Raw genomic sequence first — 16,935 nt, forward strand, 5'->3', positions numbered from 1 at the left:
TGGGCATGTTTATGCTGAAATGGCTTAGAAACAAAGTTGCTGGTCTGCTGAACCCCTCTGAAAAATACCACCCTTGCTGTCTTCCCCTTAAAATATTAGGCTGTTCACTCATTTGGCATTACAGCTCTGCAACTTAAAAATGTGATGGATTTCCCTAAAAGATTGTTGTCTTTTTCTGAGGATGGAAAGAAATATAATCATCTTGATGTAGATGCAGTTAGAACTGATAGCAGTAGCCAAGGTACAGCATTACTTTGACTAGATATTAGGGGGGGGGATTGTAAATTATTTCTCAACTCCCATATGCATCACTGTATGGATTGCAATGCCTCTGGTCACACCGAGATAAGGAGCCACACCAACAACTAGAGGGAGATTTCCCCACTAGGGCTCCTCCAGGAAGGGGCGGTAGCAGGGTAAATTGAGTGCAGCCAGGTCCCTCAGTACATACCTGAACTCTTAGTTCATACACTTCTTTCTTGAGCTGATTTGGACTTTTTATAACAGAAATGGCTCCGGTGGTGTTGCTGATTTCAAAAGAACCTTCACTTCCTGCAATAAACCAAGATAGTCTAGTTAAGTGCCGTTCTTCCTGTTTCTTGAACCAGCGTGATATTCTTAATGAAGTGTGCAGTTAGTATATTTGTCTGTATGTGTATCCACTCCTATCAGTGGCTATTTTTAAAAAGTGAAGCATTTCTATGCCTGCTTGTAGTGTGATAAGAGCACAGATGAGGGCCAACAAGAGTTTCCTCTTCTAGGAGCAGCTAGGCAGAGCTCTGACCCCACAGGCAGCTGCCCTTGCTTTTCTCTCTCCCATGCTGGCAAGGTTCCCTTTGAGCCTCAGCAACCGGGCCTGCACATTTGGTATTCCTTTCTGTTATGCTGCTGCCTTTACATGTTGGTTTAGATAAAAAACAAAAACAGAAACAAAAACCACTACTCATTTTAATTAGCAAATGCATACATAATTAAGCTTCAGAGCAACAAGAACATTGCTCTTGCTAATATCAGCTAAGGTGAGAAGTCTGACAATTTATCCTAAAGAAGCACAGTCACTCTTTCTGTGAACAGCATCTTGGGAGAAGCATCTTCTGGCTTTAAACACCCAATCTGTTAAACAACACTCATTTTCTTGCAAGGTGCCAGCATGAAAGGGGTCTTAGGAGAATCTAGGGTAAAGCCTAGGCTCTTTTCACAGAGGTTGAGACAGCTCCACAGGCAGGACGAGGCTGCAGGCTGACTTTGGTCCATGCAGTGTAACTTCCATCTTTCCGAACAGAAAACCAGTTACAGGGCTTTGATTCTTTTCCACTTGGTGAATTTGCCCTGCTCAGAGAGGGAACGGCCGGCAGCTGGGAACCCATCCTACCCTATGTGCCCCAGTCTCACCCATAGGATTCTCCGCAGGTTCTGCTTTGTTGCAGAGCCTACAACTGAAAGGATGTGAGGAAAAAACCCTTAAAATGAAGGAACTTGAGGCTTTTAGAAAAGAGGATGGTCATCTGAAAGCCCAGTCATTTTTATTTCTCTCTAACTTGATTCCAACGCTTATTTTTAAACCATCTGATAGAGTCCCATTTTGCTAATACCTGTAGTAACTGCAACTTCTTTAAAGTATATTAGACACAACATTGAACAGATTGACACATCTAGGGGGTCAATTATTAACATACGTTGACCTGGAAAGCACATCCTGACTGAGAAGGAGCTGAAGTCAATAGTAGTTTCAATTCACAATACCACATTGTCTATTTTTAGGGAGAGAAACTGATAACTCAGGGTACGTAGCAATGCACATGTTCCTCCATTTTGCATTTTTAGAAGGTTAGAGTACTTTCTAAAGTTATCCTACACACTCTAGATTAAAAAAACATCTTAGCATAAATGATTTCCTATTTGCTGATTCCCCCCCATCCCCCCAGCCTTCTCTCTCCAGGTAGAAGAGTCCCAATTTTCTCAGCCTTCACTTATATGGGATGTGTTCCAGGTCCCTCATCTTTGTGGCCCTGTGTGGAATCTCTCTAGGAGTATTCTGTCTTTAACTGGGGACACCAGAGCTGGACATGGTACTTCAGACATGGCAGAGTAGAGAGGGAGGATCACCTCCCTTGACCCAATGGCTAAGCTCTTTTTAGTGTGCCCCATACACCATACACGTATCTTTGACAGCTTCCCTGGTTCATCTGCCTTCACATATTTTCCTTCAAATGTTTTTCCCCTTGTTTAGCTTCTTTCTGTAGCACTTCTATGTTCTCATTCCTCATTCTCCACCTTTCTTTTTACCTTTCCTCATTTTTCATCTGTTTTCCTATTCTGCAACCCCTATTCTACCTATTCTCTTGCATCAGGGGAGAAGGTACTTATTAAGCATGATCCCATCCCACATCAAGATAAAATCCGAACTTCAACCCTCTCCATCCACTCTAGACATTGCATTTTAAACAATGTAACACACTGAAGAATTTCCTGAATAGCTCTGCAACTGAACTTTGCATTTTTTGCATGAAACTGTGGGGTCCTGGGAGTCTGGGTGCCCAGTTATTGTGGAAGTCCTGTTTTGAAGGAAGTTTTGAAGGAAGAAAGAACCAAATGAAACTAAAGATTTAGCTTGGAGCTAAGCAGTTGACTTTATCTGCTAATGAGTTGTCAATTCAGGTAAGGTTTGTATTTATGCCATTGAAAGACAGGCTACAGACACCCTCAGTAGACCTAATGAAACGCATTACTGCTTTGATAATATCTACTTTCTTACAGTACGGTTGACAGATTCTTTTCACTAGTAAATATCATTTCTTCCAAGAAACCAGAGATTTGGCAGTTTATGAACCCCAATGAAAATGTTAATAAGAACAGTCCTCTTATTGCTATGTCTGGGTTTCTCAATGCGTTTTCTCATTTCCTTGATCAAATTATAGAGATGTTCAGTGGCACTGAATGCATCTCCCTTCATGTTTTCTTAAGCGACAAGCAGGCTACTGATGTTTAACAAATCAACTACACTAACAACTCCAAGCACAGTGCTGCGAAGCAGATACTGAAACTCAGTGAATCTTACCTTGCTTTTTGGTAGGCATGGCCCTGGAGTTGTTTGAGATATTTGGTGCTATTCCATGTGAGTTTGTCACAGCATTATTAACCTGTAGGCTCTTCTCTCTCTAATTTCATGTCACATCTAGATTTGACTTCCCTTCAGATTTCGTATAAGCCAAGTCTACTCACCGTTCACGATGGAGTAATGAATACTGTTTGGCTTTCCTCTGTCTCCATCAAGTGCAACAACAGTGAGGACCTCAGAGCCCTGGGGTGAAATAGGGAATTATGGTTTGTGTGTTGAGATCAAAAAGCAATGAAATTACAATGGTGCATTAATAAACTGAATTTCAGAGTCCTTCTGCAGTAAGGCTTAGAGGGAATGGTGGTACTTTTGCTCATGATGCATGGGGAACCCCCTGAGGTTCATTGATTTCCAGTGAGAAAAATGTTTCTGCGAAGAGACTGTGCCTGTTTGCCTAGTGCCCAACCTCTTGTCCCTCTCTTCAGATTTGGAGTAACAAATCTGAGACCTGATCGCTTCAGTTTGCTACCAAGATGGTATGTGGTAGTTGCTGGTTCCATGGTAAATACTAATTTGTGTGCACCTGATAGTTATTTCAAGACCTATGTGTAACTCTCAGAATAAGTCTATGTTCCATACATTCCGAACATCTGCAAAGAACGCAAGTGTTACTCTGCCCAGCAGAAATGTAACAGCCTATGAACTGAGCTGCTGTGTACTGTCACACATTTGCCCCTGAGGAGGAGAACGAGGCAAATGGGGTGCTAACACACTGACAATAGTCTAAGGTTAGGTATTTCATAAGTAGATACCATTTCTTATCCTATGTATGAAGAAAATTTTAATTAAAACATGTATCAGGGTGAAAGTTGGTCCCTATTCAGTACTGTGCCTCTGCTTAGGTAGAAAGAAAACTGATGAATTTGCAGCTTTGGGAATGATATGTGTCTGGAAGTATCACCAGCATCAAGACTACTGTATGGCTAAAGTGCCATGATACACTGACTGGATAAACTCTACGCTCTCTTTTGAGCAGATCTGACAGTAGGATTTTCTGAGATGGTGGCACAGCCAGGAGATCTCTGTATTCCTTAGGCTGTCCATGATATATAAGGAGGTGTATCCTCAGCAATAGGCATAGCAACAAACACAGTTTTAGGACAACTCGTCCGTGGTTCTCCTCAGTATGCCCCTCCTTTCTTAGTATTCTGGTGCATTTGGACCTGGGAGGATTTCCTGGGCCCTTCCTCCTGCCTAGCTGAGCAGAAAGTACCCTGCGCTACTCGTGTCAGGTTCACCTTGGCCCAAATGAGATATTGAGAGGATAGTGCTGCAGCCCAAAGCACATGTTTATTTTGGCTGAAACGTGAAAGACTGCACTTCCACAGGTCAAAACCAGCACTTACTGCAAGCGTATCCTCATAGACGTATCCATAGTAGGGAGTCCCAATGAACATGGGAGGAGTGTCCTGAACATCCTCCACGTTGATGGTGACAGTTGTTGTGGCTGAGAACACTTTGTTGTCTCCCCTCAGCTTCCCACTGCCATCTTGGAAAAGAAGTCACTGTCAGATCCCTCTGCTGAAGTATGCAGGCAAATCCATTTACGGCATCATGCGCACCGTATCAGGCATGCATTCACAAACACGGTTCCAGGAATCTCTAATGTCTCTCAGCGCACACTCAGCTCTCCTGCCCTATTCCCTTCTCTTTTCCATCTGTTCCATTTCCTCTCTGAGTGGGCAGACACCTTACGAAATCTCAGAAGCAAGTTCTTCTGTTAAAGTAGTTGTGCTCATATATGCAGTCACGCGTTATTGCTTATCAACAACACAGAGAACAGACAATTCAGGGCTTTTTTATCCTGTTGGCTCTTCTTGTTTTTTGGAATAGGAGAAAGCTAGAAACAGACGGAAAAAATTATCAGGCCATAAAACCCTGCCATGAAACCAAGGCAACTGTAGTAAAATAGGGCATTTTCAGGGGAAAATTAAACACGTGAGTTGACCAAAGCCTCCCAGGGGATTTTACGTGGCATAAGTAACAGCATGGCAGCACACACCCAGGAGCTGTGCAACAGCCACAGTATATAAACAATCTCTGGGGACTTTACCACCATTGGCACTGTGCTGGTGATACAGCAATGCCAACTACAGAAATGCCTCACGGTTTTGGAAGCTTTTAACACCCTTACTCTCAGAGCACTGGCTGGAGGTCAGTGGCCATACTGTTGTGAATTGTTCTGGGCACCTGCTGTGCCTGTTCTTAAAGTTCTGGATTTTGGAAGAGATTTGCTCTTTACTGCCCAAAAGCAGCATTTAACCCAAGTTCTGTTATTTCTCTTCAAATGAATCCTGGCTAAATAAATAAATAACAAAGTCCATACATTTTTCACAAAACAAGAAACGTAAAGCCACTGTAAGTAGCAGTGAAATTATTCTCCTTCCACACATGCGGCCACCAGCCTGACAGCTCTCTGCAGGATCCTGGGAGACTTTACTTCAGAGTCTGAATTTTTAATGCCTGTTATGAATCCTCAGCCATGCCACAGGCACTGCACTACTGAGAGTGACAGTGGGGAGGAAAGAATTGCAGCAGCATTTGTGGGATTGGTGTGAGATCCTGCCACAACACAGTGGAGACATGGAAAAAAGAAATATCCAGACTCTTCCAGAGCTCTGCCCCTGTTGTAACATGGCTGTGTACCGAGCAGCACCGGGGAGTCCAAAGGGACTGATGCGTCCCAAAGCTGGGGCTGCATACACCAGTGTTTGCTTCTGAGTGAATCTCAACGTGTAAGGGTGACTTGCTGCAGAGGAGCTCACTGTCCTGGCACTGGAGCCTGAGCTCAGTGTGAGGAATTCGCCTCTGGCCCCCTCCAGATGTTGCTCAGCAGCAGGCACTGGCCAGCTTTCCGCCTCACCTCTCCATGGTACCCTCCATTCCTTCAGACGTGGCAGAGGGAGTGACTCTGCTATCTCAACAAACTTTTAAATCATGCTTCTGTTTGACCTAAGCTGCCTTACTCAAATACAATCCTTCACCTCCTCCACTTGCAGAAGAAAGCTTTGTACCTTGGCTACCACGACAACAAAATGTGTTCTTGACTTCTCGTAGTCCAGGGTGATCCCCGATTTGATGCGCAGGACGCCGCTGTGACGGTCTATTGTAAACTTATTAGCATGGATGTTCTAGAGAAAAATGAAAGGAGAAAAGGCAGAAGATTACAGGTATGGAAACAAGATTGCCGTAGGGATTAATCTTTTATTTCATCTGCTAAAGGAAAAGACTAGAATAATGATACATCATTCACCCAAACTGTATCTGATGAATTTCACCTCTGTGTGTTTATGAAAAATTCATGAACCAGCCATGAGCCTTTCGTTATTCAGAATAAATCAGTTACTTCAATGTGGGTTTTCAAAATCTTTTCCATAGTGAATTGACACATAAAAGACATCTGACTTTCAAAAGGGCCTAAAAATGTCTCCCTCCCCTTTCGGCGAGAGTCCCTAACTGCACACCTTTGGTTTTCTGTATCTACGGTCACTGTCACAGTCTTTGTCCTTTTGGTGACATCATTACCTGCCCACACCAGACTTTACAAGAGTGCTCTTTCTGAGCAACTCAAGAATTGTGTGAAAGGATGCAGCAGCATATTTTTAATAAATAAACTTATTTAGTAACCTTTCTGTTACACAAATATATTAGCTAGACCTGGAAGCTCAAAATAGCTGTCGCTGGCTTCAGAGTCTCCTGGCTTTCTGGAAAAAGCCCCGTGCAAAACTGAATCCTGCCCATATTGCATTTTAATTGGCTCATAATTGGTGAAATCAAAACTAAATTTCAACAAGGTGTTCTTTCTCAGTGTGCCCGAGCTCTTAACCAGATTACCTTTAATGCTGTGTAAATACATTCCAACTTGCTTCCATACTGTATCTAAGGTACATACTGCAACAAATTGGTTTGTGTTTTTTTTTTTTTATTCCACTGCCTTTTGAATAAGGGAAACTACCGTTCATCTGGAGGAAAATGCTTACAGAAATAGTGGATTTGAAGGGCACTGTGTAAAAAGTTGCCCTTTTGGCACACAAACGTCTGTCCAGCTTCAAATATGAAAGCTTTCTGTTCTTCCCCAGAGGGCAACACCAGGAGGGCTGGTTGCAGTGGGCACTGGCTTCATCAGAAGAACAGGTAGCACTCTATACTGCGATACAGGTTTCAATTTTGCACCAGCCTGCTGCATCCAAGTACAGACAGGGTTTCCATGCACTTTTCCTTCTGAAGGAAGCTATATCGTGCTTTTGATATCCCACCTGCACACAGGGTTACAAATTAGACTTGCTCTCCCAACCAGCCAAAGAAGGGGCCAACAGGAGCTGTGCTGTGATGTGCCAGAGTGACAGTGGAGACCCCAGCTCCAACGCCTGCCTGCCAGGCTGTGCTTGACTGCTTCATGGCAGACAGTATCCGTTTGCCAAAGTTTATTTTCTTGTGCATGCTACAGAATTGGCCCTATAGACACTGGTAGCAGCTCAATCCTCTGAATCTTAAATGAGAGGTGAGTCTTAAAAGTACAGAAAATACTTTACCTGCAAGAAGTAGGTGATACTTCCTCCAGAACCAGTGTCTCTGTCAACTGCCTCAATCTTAAAGATACTGCTGCCAGAAGGAGAGTTCTGTGACCAAAAACAGATACTACAGTGAGACAGAAGTGGCAAACCAGCAGAACTACAAGAAGTGAAAATGGAGCATGTAAGGAGACAGAAGGAGTGTTCGTAGAAAGAATATAAATGAATGAGGGAATCAAACAGGCAAGAGATTAAAAATGGAGGAAACTGGAGCAAAGCAAAGCTTTCTGGAATAATCAGGAGGGAAAACTGCTAAAAGAGTACCCTATTTCCACTGAAACCAATTCTAAAATCACATTGTGGAACTTACCCACTAAGTAGCGTGCCTTAAGTCTGAACTGACTTTGGCCAAACCCCATAAGACTGCGAGTTCGTCCTCCACATCTTGTGACTTTACTGGAAACACACCAGCTCGCTCCTCTTTACATTCTACTGAAATACAGTATGCAAAGAAACTTCACCAACCTCTGGGACTTGGACTATGTAAGGTGTATTGATGAACTCTGGGCTCTCATCATTAGCATCTGTTACAAGGATCCTCACTTTCTCTGAAACCTGGATTGGAATGTGAAGAACACATTATGACTGGAGCTGATTTACGTGAACCTGTTGATTTTCCTACTAACATGTGGCCAAAGGTAATGAAAAGATGTATTGTAATACAATGTCTTTGCACTAACAAAACTAAGCATATAAAAGAAAAAAAAAAAAATCAGAAAATCACAAAAGCCAGAATAACTAGCCGCGTGGAGAACACCCAGGTATCTCTAAAGTGGAAAAGGAGTCTTAAAGCACTTCATAGGTTATAGATTGGAGCTAACTTACAAAAGTCATTTTTCTTCTTTGTGGCATTCAAACTACCATGATGCATTTTATGGGAATTCATCAAAGACTGTGTAAAAGTTGGCACCTGACAGCCAACTGCATTAATTAATATCTTATTCAATAACATCCAACCGGGTCAACAGCACGCAGAATTTGGATGTATGAATACACCCTTTTAATATTTAACAGACTATCCTGAGCAATCTGCCTTTTTAAAAAATATGGAACCAAAATATATTTGATCAGCAGAACTTCCCAGATTTCTCCAGAGTGGGCACGTGGATGCGATCCCTTTAGTAGCTGTTTACAGAAATGGTGAGAGCCATTGTCTCTGTAGGATGTAGTTGCACCCCAAACATAGGATGATCTCACTCCCCTTGTTTGAGATGAGGAAGATCTCTAGAGTTGTCTGGTTTTGGGGGTAGTTAGAGGGTCACATTTTTGTGACACCTCCAGAGACGAAGCCCAGGTCCTCTTACTGGCAGTCTAATATCCTGCCCACAAGAACATTTATCTTAAACTGAAAATGCCAAGGAAATTTGTAGAACTAGGACTGGGTGCTTGTGCCTCATGCCTCATATAAGCCCTTAATGATTATACATGATCAAAGCTGTGTTCAGCAGCAGACAAGACAACCACCTTGGCCTCAGCAAATCTTCTTAATGTCACACCAGAGAAACACTGCGGGGGTGGAGGCCAGTCAGCTTTTGCATGTCCAATTCTGGTTCCAGTCCTGTTACACTTCTTGCAAAAAAAACAAAAACAAAAACTTCAGCTCTTTCTTAGTTACGCATCCCACTGAGCTGACAGTGAAACTTTAGGGGTAGCTGCTGTTATTTCATAGCCTACTAAATCAAGCTTTTGGCTCACACGACGCTGCAGTTACCCTCACAGGGCTGGAGCGAGACCTGAGTTACTGGAAGACTGCTGGCTGTTGAAGCAGGAGGTAAGGCTCTAATGAGATTATGTTTTCTGATCAAATGAGATAGTCCCTGAAAGGTAATATAATGAAAGGAGGCACAACTGCAGGGTGAGCAGTTTGAAAAGTTAGAGTAGAATTAGTACTTACTGTACTCAGGCCATCTGAAATACTGACAATAACTTCAATCTCATCTTCTTTCTGTAAAACAGCAACGTATATTTGTTAGATGGTTTTGCTTTAATTGGAGAAAGAACTGCACATCTCAGCAGGTACAAGAAAACAGCAACTGATACAAGAAAACCAGAGCAGAGGCTAAGGAGACCCCTCAGAGCCTTCAGCTGAAGTGCTCCACGGGCTGTCTGGAGATGCGGACGGGAGATAGCTGCTCTGGGAATTCGTATTGCATTATGAAGCGCTAGTGGAACACCAGTTATCTTTTTGGAGAAATACTTCCATTATTAGTTCAAAATTACTCTGCCTTAGTGTGCAGTATTTTGAAAGGTTTACTGAGTATTGTGTTGTCTTTACTGCATGGGCTACACAATGGGTGATGTCTGTGCTCCCAGAATACAGTTGCCTTCAGTCCATTATTGCAGGGAACATCTTGAACCCATGTGGTTAAGGGTTAAAGGAGCATGACATAATCAGAAACGTGTCCTCAGACAGCGCTTATGTAAATTTCTACCTCCCCCTATGACAGAGAGTTCTGAAGAAATTCAGTCGTGTCTGACTGTTAAAGGACTGTTCTCGATACTTTGCAGGTGGGGGCAGATAGGAATAAAAAATAAACTGTTCTGGCAAAAGCTGAAAAGAAAGCCCTCAGCTGCTAAAAAATGTGATAGTAGTGGCAGTGGTTCCAGTCAACTGGAAAACAACCCGATGGGTGAATTATAGCATCTCAAAGTTAGAAATGACACATCTCAGGTACAAACAAGTTGGCACTGTCCCTCAAAGACATTGATTAACTGAAAGTCAAGGAAATTTCACGAAAGCAGAGTGAGGGCATCTCACTGCACACTACCTCTCTGTCAAGTTCCTCAATCAGCGTCACATTTCCAAGGTTCCCATCAACAGAAAAGTAGCGCCTGGATCCAGCCTCGTAGGTCAGGCCGTACGTCACAGGATCTCCTTCCGGATCAGTTCCATTCAGAGTATAAACGTGGGTACCTGAAAAAGCGGCCACTGAGCACTTCTCTGTGGTTACATCAGCAGTGAATATTTCACCAGCCTGCTTCCTAGGAACTTAGCCATCCTGCATGAGGCAAAGCTTCTGCGAATTGAACCTACTGCAAAGTACAGGCACGTAAGCAGTTCAGTGGTTCCGACTGTCAGCTTTTACCCTGATGGTTAAACTGAATTCACCAGTGCCATTTTCCCTCAGTTAGGGGCCTTTCCTGTGCAGCTGTACTGTTTGCACCACGGTGTCTACGCAGATAACAAATTCCTGACTATCAACCCAGGTGCGTCTGAAGCGATGCTGCTGTAAGACTGGGAGACATTGCTGGCAGCAGCAGCAAAAGGCCCTCACGCAAACCAGCCTGGGCTGAAGGCAGTGCTTCCACCAGGCAAGGCCCTGGCTTTGGAGACACAGGGACATTTGCAGACTTCTTTGCTGTCAGAGTTACAAGCAAAAGTCTTCCTTCCTGCTTATCTCCCATCATTACTTCTCTCTCATTAAACTCTCCGCTTAGCACATCCACTTGTGCGCATACCAATGAATAAATTCTCTAAATTCATCAATTCATCATACATTTCCTCCACACGCTGGGGAAAGAAAGATTGTCATTTCTATTTTTACACATCTGAGAACTAAGTGCCAGTTTTCACAGTAAACTGGCTTTGCTTATCAGAAGTGATGATTTCTGGGGGAGTTATGACACCCACACTTTCATAAGATGGTGAGCGTTTATTCGTATCATTTTTTATTAAGCTTGGATGTCTGTTATTCTTCTGTGCATTAATATCTTCATCCAAATAACTGGAAGCACTTCACGACTATCAATAACTGAGCCTGACACATAAAACACATTTCTGTAGATTTCTTCTACCTCATAGCAGCCTGCTGTGGTTGAGGAGCTTTATCTGAGATACCCAGCTTAAAGAGGTACAGAACACAAACTGAGAGGGACACGCATGGACAGGCCATCCCACCTGGGCTCCTTCACCCGCTCTCTACCTGCCTCACCATGAAAGGCAACGAGCGATCAGCACCAAGCGCGCAGGTGGCTATGGATTGCAAGCTCACTCCAGGGCAAGAGGAGCTGCTGGAGGACATGGACCATAAACCACAATGGCAAACCTGCTCTTCACCAACCATTACTGTTGCTGCTGCTTCACACCTGCAGCCTGGCTGACCTGGGAGGGGAGCTGGCCATGCCAGAAAACAGCAAAGGAGCTGCAGGAGACATGGGGGGAGCTTGAAGGATGGAAAGATCTGAAGCGGCCAGCCAAAGGCAGGCAGTGAGGAGTTGGGGCTGTGAGCACAAAGAAGTGCAGCTGAAAACTGCTTTCAGTGGGAGGGTGCACATATGTGGGAGCATGGGGAAAAAAGGGAAGAAGAAAAGCAAACGGGGAAAAAAGGGAAGAAGAAAAGCAGACGAGAGGCATGCAGAAATCTCCAAAGCACTGAGAATGCCTGGATTTTCAGAAGCGGGCCCCTATGAGGGTGCTTCGATCCCTTGTTTTGCGTCTCTTCTCAACGTTCTGCTACAAGGGCTTACAGGATTAATGTGGTAAGATGAAGCAAACAACCTGAAATAGCATCTCACACACGCTGTAAGACCTTAATTAGGGTCACGTACATCTTGTATGTACACAGGCAACTCTTTGCCACAAGCTCAGCACCAAACATCCCTACTTGCCCCACTGTGTGACTGCTCAAACTGCAGCTGCCACTTTAGCTCATTCCTTTTGCCATGGTTCTTACATCAGCCACTGGAAGGGGCTGCTGTTCTGGCCCATCTGACAACAAAGACTCTCATGATCTGCAGCTCTCAAAAGAATCTGGAGTTACACGGGCAATTCTAAGCTGTCACATACAAAATACCAATTGTTTTCTTTGTGGTAACTGACATCATAAGGTATATAACTGACAGTCCACAACTACCTATGAGCAGATAAAATACCACAAGGGAAAAGAAAGCCTGGTAAAAGATGACATGAGCATGATAATGTGCTTTTGTTGAACTTGGAGTATTCTTGTACCTACAGCACTTCTTCCTGCAGCAGCATGGACAAACCATCACCTCATTTTAGTGCTCTGAAATACTACATGTCCCTCACCTGCACATGCTGGGGACTGTAACTAACACACAGCTCATAACCTCAGCAGAGCCAAAGCATTTCTGGAGGTAGATTAAAGCAGCTGCTTGTGGTGTTGATCCCATCAGATGCTGGCTGTGTCTGGGGACCAGCCAAATAAAGCATCCTCCCTACAGTCTCACTTTTATGTGAGTGCACAGAAGACTTAATGCCAACCCGCCTCTGCATTTCTGCAGCACTAAGCCTGAGTGAAGCTACACAGAATCAGCCATACACAAGCCTCAGTGCCCCTGTTTCGTCACTGATCATCCTGATCAAAACTCTAAGATGGCTGCATATGGATGTTCAGAACAGCACACGGACACAGGAAACCAGAATCCTCTCTCTTCCAGGTTCCCCTGCAGTGCGAGGTCCTCGCACTGAGCTGTGGCCTGGCTCTGGCCTTCCCACTATGTGCTGTGCTGGGAGTTGCTTCTCTCTTGACTTTTAAAAAGTCATTTATAAAGCTAATAGCAAATACAGACCAGCTAACGTAGACACAATTTGGCCAAAGCCATCAGTCATGAGCAATAGCAGCACTGTAGATGGGGCAGCTGACACAACCTTGACTCCTCATGGCCATACGGCTGTCTGGGCACACACACTTTCCTTTGCCTGCCTGCAGCTCCAGCCAGATGCATCTGTCCCTGTGTTGGAGCACCACTGCTACAGGGAATTCTGCCTCTGGAACAGACTGAAGCCCTGCCAGGGGGAACACCTCTGACTGTGCCACCCTCAGCTTCCATCTCCATGGAGGTGGCTGAATGCTCAGCAGGGAGCAGCTGGTGCTCCTTAAGGGCCTGCAGGCCAGCAGCATGCCAGGGACAGAGTCCAGTCGCACTGAGGGAGCTGCGCTGCCTGCAGAGCAGTGGGGGCTGGCAGCCATCACTCACATGGAATGGGTTGGGTGTCACTTTGTTCCAGTAAGCACCTCACATTACAGGCACTATCTACATGAGCAGGGAAGCAATCCCACTGGTCAGCCTTGCTCCAGCGACCAGCAGAGTTGTTCTGATTGCTGAGGGTTAGTGTGGTTTCCAGGCATCTCTGGGCAAAGGCACAACACAAATCTAAGCTTCTTGGTCTGCATGTGCTGCTACACTGCTGTAGGCCCTCAGCTGAGGCTTCCACCTAAGTCTGGCTGAGCTTACAGCAAAGCCCTGGTGCATCATAAGCAAGCTCATTGCCCGTTCATCTGCTGGGTGCGTCACTTCTATGTTCTGCTCTGCTTTCTCCCCCTCTGCTTCTCTGGTTGAAGAACAAGAGCAGAAGCTGCTGCCTCCCAGACATCTCCTCCTCACTTCAAACACGCCCAGTGTAGATCTTGGCTGGCATCTAGATCTCCGGGCCAGAAACTGAGATTTTTGAGCAAGCCCCAGGCACTAAGTGTCCGGCCATGGCTAGGAAGCCTGTGCCCTCAGTCTGCCATCAGCCCTGTCTCCAACACTGTCTAAGCTCTGTCAAGGGGGGGGGGGGGGACGGGGTGCAGCCATCTCCCTCCTCTGTGCACAAGAGTAAATGGGTGCTTTGGTAATCCATTGACATTAGCCGAGTGCTTTTCTTTACAGACAAATGAGCAAAGCCTAAAGAAAACCTCAGTGTTATGCCTGGAGGTCTTCATCACAGCGATTTAATATATGTAACATTTTTAAATGATAGGAAGTTATCCTTTTCCCATGGGAAATTCTGATAATTAATCATCCATTTGTTCTATTCTGTTTTTTAAAATGCAATTTCAGTTTAAAAAGAACTGTATAAACCCATTCATAAAATGTTCAGAGTCGGAGAATGCATCAGTAAAATTTTCAGTAAAATTTTGAATTTTCAGTAAAATGAAACTGAACTTGTTTCAAAAGAAACTGTTGTTGTTACCAAGCAATTCTTACTCTAAGCAGAAAAGTGCTCTACCATTTGTGCTGTACATGAGGAACGTGGTAACTCCTCACAGAAAACCACACCTCTCACTTTGCAATGTACAGCTTGTTCTTAACAGGGCTGACAAAGTTATCAGCGATAATTTTGTGCTTTCTTCTCATCAACATTTACAGCACTAATGAGAAGATCCCAAAGGTCCATACTCTGATGCTATGAGCAGACTCACGGACCGAGGAAAGGGGAGCAAAATGTCACACTTTAAATTACAGCTGCAATTCCAATGTGCTGCTGTAAATCAAAAACTTGAGAAGAAAACCCACAGTGTTTAGCACCACCTATGACAAAATGCGTGTTGCCAAGCAAAAGACCAACCGGCTTCAGTTCCATACTTTAACCATACGTGTCTGCATACTGACCAACTGGTGTGTCCTCGGAAAGGCTGAGGAGTGCCATGTTCCCATTTGTGCTCCTGGCTCCATTATCGAAGAAATAGGGGGCATAATTTGCCTGAACTGCAATTAAAACAGAAGGCACAGAAAAACACATCATTGCTGGCAGTTACGTAGCTGTTACCCGACTCTCAGTAAACACGAGCTCCGTTGGGAATACTACGAGGGCACAACATATCCATTGCTGCAGTGCACTTTCAGGGTTCTATCTGCACGGGCACTTTCAATACACTTGCTTCTACCTGCTACTCTGTGTTCACACTGCAGCCAACGAAGAAGAAGAGCATGTAAAAAAACATCGAGGGAACCAAAGCAAGCAGCAGGACCTCTCTAAGAAGTCTCAGTCAGCTCTGGGCAAAACATTAACCCTCCTGGCAATGCCCACACGCGTCTCACTGAGCTGCACACGCAGATCTGAAGCTCCCAGTGCCTCAGCACCTCTCCCAGTGCTCTGAACACATTCTGCCCTAACGTTATGCCTACTGCATGAGCAATTAGCCAGAATTAAATTGTTACTTACTTCCTGCCAGACAACAGCAGAATTTAAGAAAACAAAAAACAAAGAATAGGTTAGTGGTGTGCCTACTGATGCCATTAGCTTCTAAACAGCCCATCAGAAACAAATCTATGTAAGCACAGAGGGCAACAATTGCACAGGGGTCAGCAGTTGGCAGGGAAAATATTTCAGGACAACATTACCACATCAGTAAGGATTACCACAGGATTTAAGGTTATGCTGTACCCTGCTATATTCTTATTTAAAGGGATCATTGTACTCACCCAGACAAACGTGCACCAAACTGAGAAATAAGGAGGGGACAAAATGCCTTACATGCTTCATCCCACTGCAGAAGGGGACAATTTCTTCTCTGTTTCAAGGATTTTGATTGTTTTTCTCTGAAATGTCCAGGAAAGCGTCCTTCAGGCTGATGCAGTGGAGAAATGTGCAAGAGGCAGTAACAGATGCTAAGATGTTAAGCGGATGACACGTCTTAATTTCTAAGGAATTTAAAGAAGCTCCTTCCTACCACATAATTAGACCAATTACTTTGCAGGGAGCTGTGGGACTCGTTTCTCAGGCAAGATTTGAAGGAAGCAGTGCATCTCTTAGAGGTTCGGCTGTGCTGTCCAAACATGAAAGTCAGAGAAAAGGTGAATCTGAAGGTTGCTTTCTTTCTGATGTCTCTAATTCCCTAAGCCAGCCCTCTGCTTCTAAGAGCCGGAAGAGGTTTCTTTTTGTTTCAGGTTTGGAAATTACAACAAACTATAAAGGAAGAAAATCTAACATAAGCAGCAAAGAGTAAACACTGTTGTTTTTGGCTTAAAGGAAACAACTGCATTTATGACGGCAGACAATACATGAAATTGCACACTAAAAATATAGAAATCAAAAGCTTTTTTTTTTTAATTGTGAGTTGGCACCGTTATTAAATGCTCTGCACATGAAACCTGTCTGTGTTAGTTTAAACTATATTTATCATCCAGTTAATTATAGAGCTAAAAAGCAGCCAGTGTGAGAAGCTGTTGACAAAGTTGTTGGCTGCTGGAAGAAACTCCCTCGGTGGTGATGCCTTTAGTCAGGGATGCTTACAAAGAGGGTTAGCTGTTTGGACGTGACCTGAGGCAAATGATTTATTCTTCTGCTTTGTGAAGGTTTCTGCAGCTATCAGATAACCTGGCTGAACTACAGTGTCTCTGCTGTCAAGTGTATAATATTTAAGATCTTTAATTTGTTTTGTCATTTTCATTGGAAAAATAACCAAAGCAAAGCTGTTTTACTATCCCACTAGCCTGTTTTGAAAGGAAATGTGCTCTTTTTTGTGTGGTTTTGAATACTGGGTTGTGGTGAGAAAAACAAATACCAGCATGAACTTG

General features: G+C 44.1%; 1 protein-coding gene across 1 annotated transcript in view; it reads right to left on the minus strand.

Annotated features, from left to right (window-relative positions):
- CDHR1 (cadherin related family member 1) overlaps window positions 1-16,021 on the minus strand; it is a 33,120-nt gene extending 17,099 nt beyond the window's left edge. The window contains 10 exon segments of the mRNA XM_042818679.1: window positions 452-552; window positions 3,223-3,301; window positions 4,465-4,623; window positions 6,133-6,249; window positions 7,651-7,737; window positions 8,155-8,244; window positions 9,584-9,634; window positions 10,458-10,603; window positions 15,028-15,123; window positions 15,841-16,021. Coding sequence (XP_042674613.1) covers window positions 452-552; window positions 3,223-3,301; window positions 4,465-4,623; window positions 6,133-6,249; window positions 7,651-7,737; window positions 8,155-8,244; window positions 9,584-9,634; window positions 10,458-10,603; window positions 15,028-15,123; window positions 15,841-15,901 — 987 coding nt within the window. The 5' untranslated portion in view covers window positions 15,902-16,021.
- Window positions 16,022-16,935: the final 914 nt, after the last annotated feature.

Source organism: Centrocercus urophasianus, unplaced genomic scaffold (assembly GCF_019232065.1).
Source record: "Centrocercus urophasianus isolate 14NV4802_14NV808 unplaced genomic scaffold, USGS_Curo_1.0 seq_17, whole genome shotgun sequence".
Lineage (NCBI taxonomy): Eukaryota > Metazoa > Chordata > Aves > Galliformes > Phasianidae > Centrocercus > Centrocercus urophasianus.